The sequence below is a fragment of the Centruroides vittatus genome, unplaced genomic scaffold (genome assembly GCF_030686945.1).
Source record: "Centruroides vittatus isolate TY-2023 unplaced genomic scaffold, ASM3068694v2 contig_397, whole genome shotgun sequence".
In the NCBI taxonomy this organism is placed as follows: Eukaryota; Metazoa; Arthropoda; class Arachnida; order Scorpiones; family Buthidae; genus Centruroides; species Centruroides vittatus.
The window spans coordinates 1,288,136-1,308,812 of NW_027122212.1; the positions used below are offsets into that span (position 1 = coordinate 1,288,136).

Sequence of the window (20,677 nt, forward strand, 5' to 3'; positions counted from 1 at the left end):
GTCTGAAGGTAGAGGTTTTAAGCAGACAAGGGTCTCTAGATTCTAATGGAATGAATAGTGACTTGTACTCTGGTTTCCTGTAAATTTTTGTCAAAATGTGGCTATCATTGTGAGAAGGATGCCCAGAAAGTGAACTTGATGGTGACTTTGTTGCTCGACATGCAGGTGAAGGTCATACAAGTTATTGTTGATGGATATTTAAAACTGGAGTAAATTTGGTTTCTGTCACCAGATTATGAGATCATCATTAATATAACAGGTGTGAAGAACAATTTGATCATTAAAAGATGGGACAAGATTAAATCCTGTTTTTGTGAACTATAGGACTTCCTATTTAAACAAATCTTTCAATCACACAATCATCATCCTAACATCTTCAAACTGGCTGACATTGTTTATTGTTCCTTGTTCTTGAACTGTCTTGATGGGCAGTCCTGTATCTGGAAACCTTTGTGAATTAAATCTTTATTGCCTCAAAGTGATTTTCCATCTTTTAATGATCAAATTGTTCTTAACACCCATTACTTGATGACTATATCCTCTCTATTATGAAATGCCAAAGACTATTACTAAGTAAACTTGACCTGAGGTGTATTCTGTTTCCATTATGGACAACAGATTCAACAAGAAATAAGTCTACATCAGAGCAATGGCTCATTCTCTTAACATACATTCAAGGAGTCTGCCAAACCACAGCAAAGCAACATTTGCAATCGAAATTGACATGCAAGTACTTCCCAATGAAGCCAGTCTCACACACACAATTAGGGATTGGACCATTCTGAAACATCTGAAGAAACTCAAAATTTAAAAGCTACTATTCAGAACACTGTAAGAAACTGAGTCCGAACGTTATTTTTATTTTATTATTATTTCTGTTTTATTATCTTTTGTTTGGGGTTTATGTTTATTTAGGACGAAGGTTCCCCACCACTCTCTTGTTAGTAATGAAAAATGAAGATAAAACAACTCACGGAGAAATAAGCGCCGTAGGAAAAATCTTGCGCACTTGCGCTGCCCGGCGGAAGTAACACTCCGCAGAAAAAAAATGGAGGGGGGAGTCCCCACAATCACTAGTAGAGAAATACTTGATAAACCGTCTTAAACATCCCAGAAAATTATGATAAATATTTTGTAAACGGTTTATAAGCTTTGTCGGAAACTTAAAGCTGCCAGAAAAGAAAATTAATGTTAGCAACTAAGTATGTAAATAAGGGGAGTAACCCAGCTCAAGTGTGACGTCACCTCACAGTATAAAATCCGTACGTTAACCGAAGAAGGAGAGGTGATTTCCAAACCGAGGTAGATTCGAAAGCAAAGTATTTTCTGATAGAAGTCCAGATTGATAATTGGACGATCCAAGGTGTTAAAGAGGAGTTCGATTGACGATATCGAAAGTATTGAGGAAATAGTTTCTTCGTATAGTGAGGTGACGGATAGACGTTTAATTAGTAAGAGATTTTGTTCATAGTTTCTAAGTATTTGATTGTCGAATTTCAAAGGGGAAATTACTATTAAGTTAAGCTAAGTAGCTGAGTTTATTGTCGGGTTGACTTGTTGATTTTCGTTAATAAATTTTGTTTGGATTATTGACATTTGTACGTAGTACATTCTAGTTGCTAATTAAATATATTTGAACTTTTGATCTGACTTGATATTTATCGTTGTTATAACTAATTTTTTGGTGCACGCTTAAAAGCCCAGGCCTGCCAAACTAATCTCGAATCTGCGTAAAGTACCCGTTAGGTTAACGGAAGTTTCACCGACCGTAATTATAGTCGGTTTCCTAAGATACTAAAATTAAGTACTTTACAACACTGCAATAAATTACAGAGATGCTGAGACGTTCTCTAAAGCATGGAGGTCTGTGCAGGTCCATCATTTAAATACATCTATAATTTAAATCTTAACTTTAAAAAAATTTTTTTAACCTCTATTTGATGTGATTGTTCATGTCATCACTTTCCACAAATGAAATAATTATTCCATTTTGTTTAATGTTCAAATTGAACTTAATAATAGTAATTCTAATAAAAAAGGAAAATAATAAAATAATTATTTTACACACACACAAAAACAAAACAATTAAAATTGCAAGGTTTCAAATCTACATCATGCCACTCCAGTGGCTCGCATTCTGTATACTCAGCTAATGCTGCTCTGAGGAAACGTGAAACTTCCAAAGCCTTATAAGCTAAACACTAAATTTTCAGAGGTCTATTTTTTGGCAATGCTTGAGAAGTAGGTCCTATTATTTGGACAAGGCACTGCTTGTGTTAAGGGCTACTTGTTCATCAAGTTTTGTTTACATTAGAGACAAAGCCTCCAACTTTCTCCTTGTAAGTCACTCAAAAAAAAAAAAAAACAAACTTCCTGGACTAGAACGCATTAGTTCTCAAATAAAACTTTACCTGGGTGGAAATCTGTTGAGCACCTTCAGGTAGGAAATGTTTTTGAATTAAATTTGGAGCAAGTAAATGTCTGAAAGATAAACAATTACTTTCATAATTATTAATAAATATTAAATTAATAATAATATTATTATTATTTAATTATTAAAGTTAATAAGAAATAGCTCTAGGCCAAATTATATAGCATTTAATTATTAACAACAACAGTAATATAGTCTGATCTAATCTGGAAATTGTTTGTATGAAAGTAATTAAAGCCAATCAGTAGAAATTTTAATTAAAAAATTAAATTAGCTGAACTGCAAATAAAATTCTCTATGAAATAAAACGAAATTCTTTTAAGAAGAGACTTTTTACAATTATATGCATCCACTAATTATATTCTACCTTTTTAAAATAATATTTCTAAATACTCTAAAATTAATACAATATGTCACATTCACACACATTAAAATATTATACTTAAGTAATTCATAGAAAACAATTTTTCATTTTAATGATATAATTTTTAATAAACTCCAAAAACTGGATGTATTGACTAAAATTAATATCAAAAACCTTAAATCCATTTAAGATTTTTTGATATTAATTATATAATTATTTATCATACAAAGATTTATAAACATATATTCATGAAAATTCAATTTGCAACAAGAAAAATTCTACATACGTACATTTACACTCATAATCCAAAAAGGGTGAGCTGAAAGCAAAAGGAGACTACTGTCTTACAAACTATCCATTCAGCAACTTTCTCCATACTCTCCTGTCCAGACACCTCCTTTGTTTCAGACACACTCTTGCCTCTTCTAGAACACTACCTCCCATTTGCTTTCTGATTCAACACTGTATATTCTTTCAGATACTCTCCACTCATTCCAACCAAGACTTTCTTGGCCTTCCCCATGTATACTCTCTTCAATAGTTTCTCAAATAACTCACTAAAACCTTTGACTATCCAGTAAAAATATTTAACTGAGCTAACTAACAAACGTTTTTGACCTTAGTATTCGGTCTTCATCAGGTTTACAAATACTGAGATTCTAAGAACAGTATGTGCTACGATTTAAAAACATCAAACATTTCCAAACTTGCGTATAAAACCGTTGTGCGTATGCGTTGCTATGGATGCATACGTGTTGCTAACATATGCAGCAAACAAAAGAATATAATTATTATATATACAAATAAAGGGACAGAAGTGTATGTTAAATAGAGCTGTAGGGATTGTCTTCTCCTTCGTAACAGAACTTCCAAGCTTGAGATATATTAATAGCATCCTTGGAATTGATGCAGTTAGTATGTAATCCAGCTTTGTATATTTCAAGTTTCTAGAGATTGGATATGTTCTATGCGGGGCGAGAGTCTGATCATTTTGGCATTGTGAAGGTCGGCTCTTATGCCTGGGTCGAGGCATAAGTGGATAGGGAGGTGGTGTCTTTGTTGTGATCGATGTCATATTTGTGTTTGCATAGACACTTGTCAAGAATGCGTTTCGTGGAACCAATATACACAAGCTCTCTTTGAAACCTGTCATCCCATAGTGGAACAGAGTATACACCCGAAGGAAATCTTTTGTCCATTTTGTCCTTGCAATTGCACATGTTGCAATTTCTCTGTAAAATAGAGTCGAGGTAGTGGTTATATTCAACAACAACTAGAGACTGTGTGTTATTTGAGTTGTGAGTGTGTGTATTAGTGTTGTCACTAGGATTTACATGTGAAGAATAAGCACATGCAATGTTATAAATTAATCTTTGACCATACCCGTGCCGGGTGGCTATGTTCTGGATGCGCTGTAACTCAGACAAGGTATCTTCGAATTTGGAGTGGTGCGTGACGCTCTTTTGGTTAGGGCCAAGAAGGCAGCTATCTTGTATGAGAAGGGGTCCACTGAAATGGCTGGGACGAATAATGGAGTGTGGCAGGTCTTGTAATGGACCTTAGTTGATAGCCTACTGCCATCTAATTGCAGATTGATGTCCAGGAAGTTTGCATTTGAATTGCTTATCTGGTCCAACTTGATAGAGGCCATATGGGTTATTATTCATTGAATCCATGAACTGGTTTATATTACAAGAAGGTGATTAACCTTTTCTCAAGGCAATAGTCTCTCTCCTTTCATTCTCTTAACATGACCAAACCATCGTAGGACCACATTCTCTTTCATCCTACACTCCTCCAGCACTTGTTCACATAGTTTCTCCTTGTTATGCCACACACTTCTCTCAAATACCTCATCTCATATGCAGTAATGCAATTCCTGTGACTCTTCTGCTGTACCCAAGGTTCACTACCATACACGGACAGAAGAACCATAACACTCTCATACACAGCCATTTGTGCCTTTTTGGACATCCTTTTATCTCTTGCAAATCTACTCATTGAATCCACCATATGAGCTCCAGCATTCACTCTCTGGTTATTTCACAGTCTATTCTTATCCACATTCTTATCAATCAAGCTTCCCAAATATACAACCTCATTCACTTGTTCCAGTTGTTCACCATCCAGCTCACTCAAGAAATCTATTTGCTCACCATTGTGTTCAAACACTATCACTTTAGTTTTACTCACATTCATTTGAAGCATATATTCAGAGTTCCTACTCAAATTTTTTTTTAAATTCCATGACTCCCTGACCAACTTTGTACAAAGTTCCTGATGTCACCTCCCTTACAGTATGGCACATTGTCAAAATGAAACATTTAACTTACTAGGTATATACGCTATTGCCTCTCCAGCTTTTTTAATAGTTATTTTTTCTAAATAGCAGTTAAATATTTTTTCTAATTGCTGAATTATTAAAATTAATTTAATAAAATATTTTATTTTTAAAAAGTTTATCCTGTTATTAATCCATTACCATAAATGTACAGTACATGGCTTTGAAAAAAAAAAGAAAAATGTCATTATTTATTATTCATTAACAAATCCCATATAATCTATGTTAAAAGTATATATTTATTAAATTTATCCCTTAATAAATTTCCTGAACTTTACAAAATATTAATAAACTGGAAAATATCAAATTGTTTTATTACATGATCAAAATTATTAAAATGAAAAACCGTAACTAATACCATTTAAATTAAAATTATCATTTTTTGTACTTTGTTGTTATTTTTTATTACCAGTTAATTAATACCTGCCCTCAAATTGAGAATGTACTGTACTTGATAATTGTGAGGGATTCAGAGTTAAAATATTTCAAAAATTTTTTATCAATGTTAGATTATTAAGAATATTACAGACTTTTCTATCAAATTCATAATACTGTATAATTAACACAGCTATTTTAAAATCTAAAAGTGTTTTAAAATTTAAAATGACAACTGATATTGCTTTATGTTATATTTTGGGACATAGTTTAACCTCCTGGCATTTTGCAATGTTCTCCACCCTGTTGTATTTTAATAATTCTTCACATACACAATCGACATTAGTTTCTAAAATTAATCTGCACTATCAGTAAAAGAAGTAAATATCTGTAATAACTGTCTGAACATTAAATAAAATAAAACAATACATAAAGTAAACACAGTTTATAAGATCCGATTTTGAATGATTTTAAAATACAATCTTACAATGTTATAGCATAATAAGTCTTATGTGTAATAAGATTTACATATTAAATCTAAACTTGTAAAAAATGTAAAAATTCATATTAGCTCATATGATATGGTTTTGCAAAGTTTAAAGAACTGTTTAAGAACTTGGTCTTTAGGTACAGTAACAAAAATAAATAGATGAATATCATTTGTGTATTCTTTACATTTCTATTATACACACCCAACACATTAACTCAACGTGGTTTTAATATCATTGTCATCATCAACAGTGTACTTTCATTTAAATTGTAAAAAAAAAACTTAATACAATTTTTGAAAAATTGGAAAAGCATGCATTTCTGACCCAGTGTTTCTCAAACTTCACCTTTCAGTAGACCCATTTAATAAAAGAAAACTTTTGGCAGACTCCCTAAAGTAGAATTTAAAATATATATAAATATTAATAAGTGTTTCTTAAAATAATGTCTTTGTTTTAAACATTTTAATTTAAAAATATATAAAATTATTGAAATTAATTTAAAGTTTATTGTATTTTAATAAATGTAAATATTACAAGAAACATTTTTTTTTTAAAATTTGAACAATAAATTATGCTTCTTTTTCTTCTATAAACTCAAAAATACCTGTCAACACATTTGCAGATCAACAGGATTCTGTGGACCACACACTGTTGAGATATCTGATCTGAATTATTTCAAATATCTAAATGTGAAAATTTCTAAATGTTCAGGATGAGTCACTATCCGAAAATTTTCAGTGTTTTCAGATGATACTTTCAATGATATCAGATAAGGAAAGCAGTTAATCTCAGAATGGACAGATTGATAGGAGAAATAAATACAATACTCGGACAATCTGCCAAACAGGATGTCTCTCAGTAGGTCTTTCTATAGGAAACTGGCCCTATTTAGGTGTTAGATAGATGAACTAAAAAAGGAAATTTCCATGTGGCCAGCCCACTAGTGAGATGAAACCTGCAACCAACTACCAGTGTTTTATCGACTCAGCTACTGATGGGCTAAGCATGTAAGGAAACCAGGTACTAATTACCAGGGCCCAGACTCAGCTTGTGTTTTAAAATTTCAATTTCAAAAATTATGATGTTTTAATGAAATTGCTTAAATTGTAAATGTATGTAATTTTTCCTATTAACTTTTTACAATAATTTAACTTAAATAGTATAAAAGAGTGTTTTAGAAGTTAAACAAAACAGCCTCTAGATAAACAAAACAAAAAGTTAAACAAAAAGTTCTAGATAAGAATTTTGGAAATGTCAGATGATTATTATATCATATTATTCTACAATAGTGTGTGTAAATTAAAATCTAATAGTTTAATATCAAGTATATTTGGATACTCTCATTAAAAAAATATTATTAATGAATGAAATAATATATTCTGAATAATTCTATATGAATAATTCTGGTCTTAGTTTTCTCTGAATGCTACAGGAACAAAATGTGATAATGAGGTACTTACCAATAATTATAAAATTGTACTGTGAACAAAGTATACGAAGGAATTGGTCTGAGGTAGAACAGAATGTTTGTTGTAAATTATATTGTTCTTTTGAAACTCATTTTTATACAAAATGGTATTTAAATTCAAATATTATTTTGTCAAGTGTAGCTTAATACAATTAAAATTTAATCAAAATTTTGTAGTATTGTTTAATAAGAGAATTTGTATTAATCCTAATGATGTCCATGCTATAATTCAGGTCAAAATGAGATGTGGAAACATCTTTTTGTTTTGTAACAGATATATCATATTCAATGTACAAGAGCATACAGAAGAGTGGAAAGCCATACATAATTCAAGGAGATGGATGGAGTATATATCATTTTCTCTGTAATTATATCTCAAAGCAATAATATCTTCCCACCATTGAAATTACCTTCTGTTTATGAGGGTGAGCCTCAAAAAATTGTATTGTTTCTTCTCGCATGTGTTAAATTAAGAATGTAATTATATTTCTGTAAATTGTAAAAATCTGTTATATTGTGATTTGCATACTAATACAAATGTGCATATTAATGTATTTCCCTGTTATAATGGATAAATATATCTAATATAATATATAAATAATAATAAAATATTTTTTTATAAAATCAATCATGTTCATAAAGTTATTAATACAGTATACACAGATAAGTAAAAAAAAAAAAATTGTTATTGTTTAACACATAAGTAACTACATGATGTCTTGACCTATTTTAAAACATGTTTATTTTAAACTGATCCATTTATTAGATTTCTGAATCATCTCAAACTGAAAACAATTATATTAAATAATAATGGTACATAAATGAACTATTGATGTGTTAAGAATAGTTCCTTGTTAATACATTAAAATTGCTATTATGAATTAGATTTAACAACAAACATTTTATTATTATTATTTGCTTTTTGTCCTGTTTTATTTTTAATATTCTTAATAGCTACTGATTTTCTTTTACATCAAAGGACTTATCAGACCACAGTTTTTTAATTTGAAAGTTGATACATGAAGTACATTTTGGTTCATCAATACCAAACGTACTACACCTTTAATACATCCAGTAGGAAGTCTTTAATAGCTTAAAAATGTTTTCGGTTGCGTTAATCAGCCTTCATCAGTTAAACAAATACCAAAAACGAACGAAATTCGAAAATACAAAAAACGGCATTCGAAATTTACAAAAAACCGCGTCTGCGCATTGACAGGTCTAAAGTCCCTTTCCCGTGTCAAAACGTAATGTTATTCAACAAGTGACTTCCAGGCAGATGATAGGCCGTCTGCATCTCGATGGTTGATGCAAAGCGTAGATAACTGTGCTTTATGTATTTCCATTTTTTCTAAGTATAATGGAAATACATAAAGTGCAGTTATCTACGCTTTGCATCAACCATCGAGATGCAGACGGCCTATCATCTGCCTGGAAGTCACTTGTTGAATAACATTACGTTTTGACACGGGAAAGGGACTTTAGACCTGTCAATGCGCAGACGCGGTTTTTTGTAAATTTCGAATTTCGTTCGTTTTTGGTATTCGTTTAACTGACGAAGGCTGATTAACGCAGCCGAAAACGTTTTTAAGCTATTAAAGACTTCCTACTAGATGTATTAAAGGTGTAGTACGTTTGATTTATAATCCAGTAAATGTTTCTCTTTTGTTTTATTCATCAATACCTTTCATCAGTTGTTTTTTCTATTAAACTATTTTACCTTTACTTCAAAATTACCATACAAATCATAATATTCTTTAAATATACAATAAAGTTTTAAACAGATATTAAAAATTATAAGTGACATTCATATTTATAATACATTTTAAATTTAAATAATCTGTATTATACAATTTAACTTTCTATAACTTTTTAAAAATACTTTAATATCGTACTACATATACTTGTATTTTCAAAATTTTATTTAACATTTGATTTATATGTTATGCATCACCTAGTGTTCAAAATTGTTGACCATAATTTCATGTAATTTTATTCCTTCATTTTCATTAATACATGTATTTTACTTTTTTATTTTTAAATTTCAACATGTTCTTTTTATTTTCTTCTAAAATTATCATCATCTTTCTTTAATATTTTTACTTTACTTATATTAATCCTTGGGAGTTACAATTCTTGGGAGCTGTAGTGTAATTCACATTATTACATATAATACATAAAAGACTCATTCAATGTTCATGTCAAAGGGACCATCATATGAGTCCTAGACTTATAACAAAAATGTAATAATAAGTTCACTCCAATAAAGTGTAATTTCTTATTATTAAACATTTAAAATCCAAGCATTTTCAAATCTTTTTAGATCATTTTCAGAGCAGAGATTCTTTCCAAAACACAAACATTATACACAATGTTTGTTACTTTAGAAAGAATTTATACTTCTGATGATGAGCCAACAGCCTCAAAATAAGTGAATTTTCAGTGTATAATAAATTCATTTCAGTAATATGTTGTTTTTTTGTTGTTCAGATCGTATATCATTTTTTGTCAATATTAAAATATCAATAAAAAAAATATACATTTTCTATTAATTGCATTGATATGAAAATGCTTTAAGTGAACATAAAAGCAAATACATTCCCATCTTTAATTTATATCAGTATCACTGAATAGTCAATTTTAAAATGGCTGCATTAAATTATAATACTGAAATACCTAAATACCTATTTAGCAATAATAAACCCTAAATAAAAAGTTCACTTCAAACCAGTTTAAAACCATGATTGATGTAAGGGGCTGTCCATAATGACAATCGCCTCCCTCTCTCCCAGTGTGGACAAGAGAAATCCAACAAAATCAGATTAGGGGAGAAGAATTGAACTTCAATAGATGTCCATTTTATTTCTTTAAATTTTATGCAGTTTATGCACTTTATTATTCTTAAAGTGATAAAGGTTTTACATGGGGGGTTGAGTTTTGTTGGACTTCCAAAGAGAGAAAGGAGTTACAGAAACTTGAACAAACTGGGACAATGGGGAGACGGGGAGTAAAAATTTCAAGAAAAATGCAGAAAATTTATCAACAGCCCCTAATCAGATTTCAAAAAATATTATTAAAACAGGCAGAAACATTATTGATTTACACTAAATAAAACGGCTGGTAAATAATTTTAATTATTATTGTATTGTTTTGGATGTTATTTGAAAAACATCACTATTAACAGTCAGCATTTAATAAAATTTTGAATTAACACAAGTATTTTACATAAATGTTAATGAATCTTCTATCAGAAAAATCTAACAATGAGTTTTGTAACTTTCCCAGCTATTAAAAAAATTTAATTTTAAAAGTAACTGTTATATTATTAAATATAATAAATAAAATTATGTATGGTGCCACCTGTTATCAGATTTTGTTTAAAAAATTATTATAAAATGGCAAAATGCTTAATTTTGAGCAAAGCAATGAGTTTTATAATAAAAAAAAATTGTAAGTGATAACAAGTAAAATCTTTATCAAATCCTACCCTACTCGAGATATGATATGTGAACACCCTCTATCACTCCACCTTCGACCTTTCACCACCAAAATTTAATAGCATCAATGCTCCTTACACACAAGCTACCATGCCAAATTTTATTTCTTAATCTTTATCCCATCCTGAGATATTAAACGAAATAGACATCAATCCATACAGACAGAATTTTTTTGCTGCTTTTACTTTACTTTTTTGGGTTCAAGAGACCTGAAAACATGGAAATTTGCAAAAAAGCTCAGAGGGTCAAATTTGACACAATTCCAATACTTTCCCTTGTTATATATGCATAACAGCTAGGAAAGTATAACGAGGCAAAAAATAACAACAAAAACTTAAAAATGATTTCTTGTAACAGTTTAAATTGTAGGATTATTGTATGACATTCTCTCCAAATCTGACTTCTTTTGTATTCATAACAAAAAATTATTTTAGAATTACTTTATTCACAAATAAAAAAACTAATTTAAAGATTTTTAACAATAATCTTAAGAGAAAATTAACAAAATATTAAAAAAAAAAAAAGCCATCATCACAAATCTATAAATTACTGCCTTAGAAATTTCATTTTCAATTTGTTTAAACAAATGATCAGTCTGAATTTTCTGTTCTGTTTGCAAAATTTAATCTCATGAGTTTTTTCATCAAACTATAATAATCAGATAAAAAGTAAAGAAAGTAAAACTAATTGATTGTATCTTTAAATATAGACTTTTCAATTCCATAAATTAGAACACTTATTAAAGATGCATGAATTTGTAGCAGTAAAGTGCAAAGTGGAAACACAGAATGACAAAAGCATATCTGCAGATTTATTCTCAATTAAAATTTAACTAAGGAAATAATAAGATTTGTGATATAAAATGCAAAATTACTTACGTATTTAATTCCAATTCTAAACGGAATTTATAGTTGAAGGCTTTGATAAGTAATGATGTTTGATGAAAATGTTTCCCAGTCTAAAAATATTGATATATACATAATTCAAATAAATGATTAGCATTATTGGAATTATTTAAAATACAATTCTACATGATTATTTTTATATAAAACATTTATATTGTTTCTGCAAGGAAAAAAGAAAGAAAAAAAACTTTATATTTAAAGCAAATTTACTGTGAATAGTTAGTTATTTAAGCAACTAAATAATCAATATTTTCCAGGTTAAATATATTAAATGCTAATTCAAATGTATAAGCAATTTTCTAGCTACACTTTAATAACAAGAGTATTAAAATTCAAATGATTTCTATTATAATTTTCATTTCAGTTATTATAAAGAAATTTTTGAACATCTTTTTTTTACTTTATATAATAAAATAGCTATTTGAAAACATCAAATGTTATTTATTAAATAAAGTTTGACTCATTCATATAGCAGCTTTATTATTTAAAGCAAAAAATATGAATTTTTAAATCCAACTTCTTAAATCATTGTAAGATTTAATACAAAATTTTCAAATTTAAATGTTTTCTGAAATAAAATTAAAATAATTTAAGTTATATAATCTGTAGTTATAGGAAAAGTAATTCCAAATTAGAAAGTAATTTATAAGCATTACTTTGTTAGCTGTGGCATCTCGGGTGGAAATTCCAAGTTTCTGATGGTGCCTGACTTGAACCGGATATATGACTTCGAAAAAACGGCTGGGGATGTTGGCAATCAGTTTCTCATTTTCCGGATATTGCCTTTTTAGTCGTTCGGCTTCTGCTGTTGTTGCATGGAGTGTCAGACCAGGTGATCAAAAAACAGAATATTGGTAAAATAACTGTGATAACAATCTTTATTAAATAATTATAAAATCAATTCATTTTAATACTTGAGCCAATTAAATTAGTCCATTCTAGAATAAATCTGATATTTCTTTTTCTAATGAAAAACAAATGCAATTTAATTATTTTTTTCCTTGACTGTTTTCAGTAAATTTTCATTGCTCCTGTACATATCTTTGATGCTAAAAAAAACAGAGTTCCTAACACTGGAAAACATCAATAAGTCTAATGCACAAGATCAATCTTGGCAGCATGCCAAAGAGGCTGATTCTCTCTGGAATTTCTACACCTGACTAAAAATATTTTGTGTACTCTTATATCTGTAATTATATCTACTGAAATTCTATTGAAATAGTTGATATTTTAAAAGTAAAAGGGATCATTTAATATTTAAAGGAATAAGTTTACAGTCACTTTGCTATTTCCAATTCATATGGTTTGTTAGTAACAGTTACAGTACTCTAATTCCTTTTAGATTTCTATATGTATTATTAGAAAAATATACAAATTAAAATATATAAATTCAAACACAATTTAATAAGTAATCTGATATTTAACTCTTTGAATCAAATGGTTTACAGATGTCCCATTTTTAAAAATTAATTATTATTTTAACTTAACTATATAGACTTGTTTTGGATAAAATATAAAAGTATGGTTACTATTTGCTTTTTTATAGCATTTATTTGATAAATATTTATCATGTTACAATTTTTTTTAACAGCATTAAGTTAGGAAATATTTTCCAGAAAATATTTCCTAAACTACAACTTGTACAGATATAGCAGAACTTGTACAAATTCTGCTATTCTCGAAAAAGACGTTCAGATCTAAAAAGTGGGCCTTCGTGTCACTTGATTGGTCTAGTTTGAGGGAGAGACTGTAAAGATTGTTATTTGAATTGTTGTAAGAAGCTCTGGATGTCTGGTTTTGTTTTCCAAAGGTTAAAAATAGGAGATATGTAGATAATTTCGTTATTTGGTAAACAAAAACCCGACATTAAGAGCTTTCTACAACTCAAATAATCCCATATGGTCTATCCCTCAAATTAGACCAGTCAAGCAACACAAAGGCCCATTTTTTAGATCTGAACATCTTGTACAAATTCTGCTAGAATAGAAGAATTCGTACAAACATATATTACAAATCAGATCATACTCCATTATTTATTCCAGCTATTTCAGGTGACCCATATACTTACTAACTAGTAGCCTTTAGAACTGACTCATTGCACCAACTTTACTGAAAGAACTGAGACACAGAGTCCATCACAACAAAACATAGATACCAAAAAAGCCAGATTAAAAGTTTGGCACAAGCTTATATCACCTGCTCCAATAATAAGACAGAGATCTATAACAAGAAAGGTAGAGCACTCCAACAACTGCACATAATCATCTTATGCAACCTTTATATAAAGAAATTGTTAGTATTAAAGGTGCTAGGTTGGCTGATAAATGCAACCCTACTGTTTACAGACAACTTTGCAATAACCAGGATGCAGTGAACACTTGGAATACCAGGTATATACAAGGTTCCTATAGGAAACAGATTCCAGAAAGGTCTTGAGTATATTGGTTCTACAAGCAATCCTTACATAAGAGACTGACTGAACATATATACTGTGAAAATGTGTTATTTTCTTTGTTAAAAGAAATACACGTGAAACCAAAATAAAAATGAAAAAGGTAAATTTTAATTTAGGTAAAAGTTATTAGCTACAGGTTCTTTTAGGATGCCAGTATATTTTCTGTCCCGACAGATGGAAATAATCGTATGAGCGAACAATGTTGTACAAAAATTCCCCGACTCATATATAGCTCGCGACAAAGGGAAAATAATTAAAACTAATCTTATGCTAATGTTATACTATTACAAACACGAACAAAAATGAAAATTAAAACTAATATTAAACTAAAAGAGGAGAATAAAGGACAGGTAAGAAAATGTAAGTAGTTAGGAAAGGGGGTACCCAGCGTTGGTCTTTGAGGTCTTCGAAGAATCGGTCTCTTTTATAACGTCCTTGGCGAGGATCTTACACAAAATATGTAGAGGGGGTTCTCTTCTTCCTTTCAGTTCATTCGCTTTCCGACTGTTAAGCCTGGCATAATTCACAGTTAATTCTCATGAATCGATCACAAACAAAATGGATCGATCACAACGAATTCTTTAGTCCATCTATGAGACGCTACTCTTTCTCTTCTGCACGCTGTCAGAACGCACCAGAAGCTTGTCTCACTCCCACTTTCTTGAGCCCGAATCCTTTTTGTTCTCTCATTCACGACTCTCCTGCCCTCTAGTTTCGTACTCGACACCTCAGGGGTCGCGCACCCTTTCTTTGTTTTAGGGGATATACGATGACCATATAAGGAAAGGAATTTTGGACAGACATTCCAAAGAGGAAAAACAATAGGTAAAGAAAAGAAAGAAGATAAAAGCGTGAGAAAGTGAAATTAAAAATAATAATAAAATATAAACTATATACAAACACATGGCGTACAGCCACAATACAAAATAGCTAATAAAAAGCACACTGCTGCCTTGACTTGGCCGTATATGCCTCAAAAGAGAGCATGCTAGCCAACCTACAAAAAGTCACTCTCATAAGAAGCTCCCAACATCCTGACTACATTAGGTTCCATAAATCAAACGTAGTACACCTTTAATGTATCCAGTAGGAAGTATTAAATAGCTTAAAAATGTTTTCGGCTGCGTTAATCAGCCTTTGTCAGACTAATTAACGCAGCCAAAAACGTTTTTAAGCTATTTAATACTTCCTACTGGATACATTAAAGATGTACTACGTTTGATTTATATTCCAGTAAACGTTTCTCTTAGGTTCCATAAAGCCCTTAAAATTTTCAAAGCTAAAAATGAAGATTTGCATCAATTTTAAACATGTAAAAGTTTCGTATGCATGGCAAGTTCTCTATGACAGTCTAGATCCCACACACGAGTACTAAAAGATCCCTATACTTTGTATCTGCATATATTATAAAAATGGATAAAGTTTTATTTTCAAGAGCCCCTCAGATGGTTGAGGGCAGTAGAAATCTTTAAAGCTAATTTTACATCATCATCTATAAATTTTAAGGAGGAAATAATTTTGTCAATGGCCTGACAGCCTCTACATGACACAATGGTATAGTCATTGATTTAGCCATCATTGTGCACATGACAACACATAAACAGCTTCATATTTTTATACTCATACTTCAAATCCTGATTTAAATTTATATTTCTTTCAAACAAAAGCTTTTATGTTCCAAAACATTGTTCCATTTGGTAACTGTTATAGCACCTGAAGAACTCAAAAGAAGTTTGAAAACATTTGTCTTAAGATACTTGTTAGTTTTTTGTTTTCTTCACACCAGTTATTGGTTCTGTGTGCGTCATTAAATATTTCCTGGTGTGGTGTGTTGTAATATACCGTATGTATGCATTATAGGCCACATGCATGTATAAGTCACACTCCGTTTATGAAACGATATATTTGGAAAAAAATTAAAATCTTAGAATTCCACAGAGGGACAAGAATAGAGACATGGATATACAGAAATATGGTAACTGAAATTTCAAACAGGGATGAAGTGATGGTTAATGCTTATTGTTAAGTGCATGCTCAGTGTTTATTAAAGATGCTTTTTGTGAAAGTCAGTTACACAACAAAGTTTAAACTGCAAGTAGTGTATTATGTACCAGAAAATAGAAATCGAGCAGCAGGAAGAAAGTTTGATGTAGACAAAAAAGTGCGATGATGGATTCCAACAAAGGACACTCTTGAGAAAATATCACAAAATTGGAAATTATTTTGCAGAAAGACAACAAAATATCCCAACCTGGAAGAAAATCTGTTCAGATCCATAAAATTTGGGCAAATGGATTTTCTGTATCTGTTGAAATGATTCAGTTCAATGCCCAAAGGATTGCTCAAAATATGAAAATTTCCAAAAGTGGATTAAGGGAAGTTACAGTTGGGCAAGATGTTTTAAGGCACTACGTGAGCTTGAGATTTGGCATCAAACTTCATAGATGTCAGGAAGCTGCTGTGTCAATGGCACAGCAGCTTCCTGACATCTATGAAGAGAAATTGATCACATTTTAGAAACATGTCTTCAGCTTAAGAAAGACACATGGCTATGACTTAAGGGCAACATCATTATAGTGCAAACAGCAGGAACAGAAAAACAGAATTGTACTGTAATGTCATGCATCCTTGCTGATGGAAACAAGCTGCCATATTACATCTTTTTAAGCATAAAACCCAGCTGAAATAAACACCACCACATAGAATATTGGTACAAGTTCAAGATCAAGGCTGGCTGCTAGAAGAACTTTACATGAATTGGCTAAAGTCAGTGTGGTTTCTGTGCTAGGTGCACTGTTATGATGGCAGTCCATTGTTAGTTGTTCACAGCTTCCAAGGTCATCTGACCAAAAGCGTGAAAAAGATGATGAGGAAAGAGAAAAGTGACATGGTTGTGATACAAAAATGATGACTGGAATGCAGCAAACCACTTGATATATCCATCAACCATCCTTTTAAGGCTCATCTGCAATGTTTCTACCATGACTGGAGATGCACTGCAATGGAGATGACGCTGGCTGGGAGTCTATGAAAACCATCCCTTTTTCAGATATGAGGGCAAGGTGAAAAGTTCTCAGCCCAGTAGTGAAAAACTGAGTTTTTTTATTTTAAAAATGCATTAATTTCTCAATGTAGTCTCCCTTTAGTTCAATACACTTTGTCCAACATCTCTCCAATAACTGGATTCTGTCCCTGAAGTGCAATTCTGAAAGATCTTCAAAATATCCATTTACCACTGCAATCACCTCTTCACATGACCCAGAACATTTTCCAGCCAAAAATTTCTCAACATTTGGGAATACAAGAAAGTCAGAGGGAGCCGAATCTGACAAATAGGGAGGATGTTCCAACAATTCATACTTCAAATTCCTCAACTTTCCCATTGCCAAAGTGCCTTTGTGAGTGGGTGCATTGTCCTGGTGAAAGAGAATGTTTTTATTTTGCAAACCAGGCCTTTTCTCTCTAATTTTTTCATCTAACTGGTCAAGAAGATGTGTGTGGTATTCCCCATTATATGTTTGACTCTTTGACAGGTAGTCAATTAAAAGAATCCCTTTGGAATACCAAAAAACACTAGCCATAACCTTTCCAACTGATGCAATTGTCTTTGATCTCTTCGGTGCAGAGCCACCAGCTTCTACCCACTGCTTGATCTGTTGTTTTGACTCAGACGCAAAGTGATGAACCCATATTTCATCCATCATAACAAATCTGCGCAAAAAATTGGTTGATCCTTCTTAAGAAGGGCAGAAAGTCGATTCCTCGTTTGTGATCAGCATTTAACAAATGCAACACCCATCTTGCACAAAGCTTTCTCATACTGAGTTCTTCACGTAAAATGTGCTGTACCCTTTCTTCTGAGTTGTCTACAGCCTTAGCTATCTCATACACCTTTAATCATCGATCATCTAGAACCATATTGTGTATCTTCTTGATATTTCCTTTGGTAGTTGCAGTTTTTGGTCGTCGTTCATGTGGATCATCTTCAATTGATGTACGATCATGTTTAAACTCAGTTGCCCATTTTTTTACTGTTGATAACAAAGGTGCAGACTCTTTATAGACTTTTACCAACTTTGAATGAATTTCTGTTGGTGATAAACCATCCCAAATGAAGAATGTTATGACGGAATGATATTCAAGTTTATTCATTTTGTCAAAAAAACACAAAATGCTTACATGAAACAGCCATATAAAACAAACTATTTGTCTGATCAAATTCATGTTTGGTATTTACTTTTGCAACAAGTGCACCAACATAACAAAACAGTAATTTCATTTGTAGCAGTGCCATCTATGAGCTAGGCAGAGAACTTTTCACCTTGCTCTCATATGTGAATTGATTGTGACTTCATGGAAACTAATACCAGAAGAAATGGTGTCTAAAAGTTTCAAAGTCACATCCATTTCCAATGTGATGAATGAGTCAGAAGACTGTGTAGTATATCTCACATCATCTGAGAATGAAGACTCAAGTGATGCTGGTAGTGACAGTGAAGTTTCAAGTTAAGAACATAAACAATAGCTGTCAGTTTCAAATGAAAACATTGATTATAATTTTTATAGTCCCATAGCATAATTGCTTAGTTGGGGCCTCAGACAGCTTTCTTTATTTCTGCTATTTTGCTTTTCGTTGTGCCTTTTTCTTCTTCTTACTTCTTGCCCCCTGATAGCCAAAAACCTCCAAATAATCTCACTACAAGTCCTAAGATATGTAAAGACAATTGAGCCGTTGATTTTGAAAGTGGGGCAAGTCTATTTTGTGAAAAAAATAGTTAAAGCTAATTCTTATTACAAATTAAAATAAAAGTTATGTTTTTAATCAATTCACAATAAATATGTTTTAATATCAGTATAAATTTGTTACTAGTAATTTATATCATCAATGATATTTACAGTGACTTGATTTTGAAAGTGAGTCAAGTCCACTCTAAAGAAAAATATAAAGATATGATGGATTTATTACCCTATGTACCACCATTTATCATGAATACTTTAAAAATCTGCACCATCTAAACTAAGAAATATAATCATATGCATGCAACTTATTACTAAATATTTTTTATTATTTTCTCCACTTTTTCCTATAAAATTAAATTAATTTTTTTTTACTGTAGCTTTTCAAAAATGTATAAAATGTTGAAATTAAATATTTTATTTATTTATTTATTCTATTTTTTGTTGTTAACTAATTCAATTCAAAGAAAAGCAACGTTTTCAATAAATCATTACTTTTGAAAGTGAAACAAGTCCATTGGCATATACTAAAACCATGGAATTTTTCACCTAATGCAGATAACCATTATTGCATATTAAATTTACATGAAATAAAATCAAAAAATATAAAATAGTCTATTACTGTTTATGAATATTTTTAAACTCATTGAAATGCAAACCATTAAATATCTAGCAATAACATAAAATGGACTTGCCCCACTTTCAAAATCAACAGCTCAATTAATGATAATAAATTACTTTAAAATTTTAAAACAATTCAAAATTATTCATTATCTTAGTATAACCCATACCATAACATTGAATAAAAAATTTAGGGTAAAAAAGTGTAGCCTACACACATGTAAATACTGTAATTAAACCTATTCCATAATATTCCAAATATGTCATGTTCAAGCTAGCATTCTAGTTTGGAGCACAACTGAAATCTGATGCAGATGTTATTCGTAAATAAAAAACATCTGCCTATATTATAGTTTATTAAAAACTTTTCTGCTGGAGATATTTACAGATGTAGGGTTACAAATCATAGCAATGAAGAAGAATATGACTGAGACAAAAGAGACATTGAAAGAAGAAAGAAAAAAAAACAGAAAAAACCAAACTGAAGTGCAGCATTGTGCAGACCTACAATGAATTTATGGGTGGAGTAGACCTCATGGACCAGAAGTTAACTTATGAAATGGACAGAAAATTTAAAACAACATAACCAAATGATCACCTTAAATAATCAGGCTATAACTCTGCTAATTTAATAATTAATACTAAGTAATTTTCTACTAGAGGTACTAGAGGTGTCATTGCTTAACTAAAATAATAATTATAAATAAATAATTTAGAATCATCTAGGAAAAAAAAACTGACCTGGGGCAGGGCTTGAACCCACAATCTCCACTTGCCATGAGGTGCACTTGCCAGTTGTGCCACTCAGAAAGCCTTCACTTCCAGATGTATTTAAATTTAGATATAAGCCTACATGGTTAATCACAGCACCAGCTGGGAATGACTCCTACACTCATGGCCTAAGTATAACTCCAAAATGGCACTCAGCCAGTTAACGGTGAGATATATATATAAGTATATCAAACATCACAAATCTGAAACCAAATGATCAA

The 20,677-nt window shown here is 30.8% G+C and overlaps 1 protein-coding gene across 1 annotated transcript in view; it reads right to left on the reverse strand.

Moving 5' to 3' along the window:
• LOC136976189 (disintegrin and metalloproteinase domain-containing protein 11-like) overlaps positions 1-20,677 on the reverse strand; it is a 155,245-nt gene that overhangs the window by 96,390 nt on the left and 38,178 nt on the right. The window contains exons 3-5 of the mRNA XM_067271415.1: positions 12,529-12,677; positions 11,846-11,925; positions 2,412-2,481 (exon numbers count right to left, since the gene is read on the reverse strand). Of these exons, the coding sequence (XP_067127516.1) occupies positions 2,412-2,481; positions 11,846-11,925; positions 12,529-12,677 (299 nt within the window). The remainder of the gene's footprint in view (positions 1-2,411; positions 2,482-11,845; positions 11,926-12,528; positions 12,678-20,677) is intronic.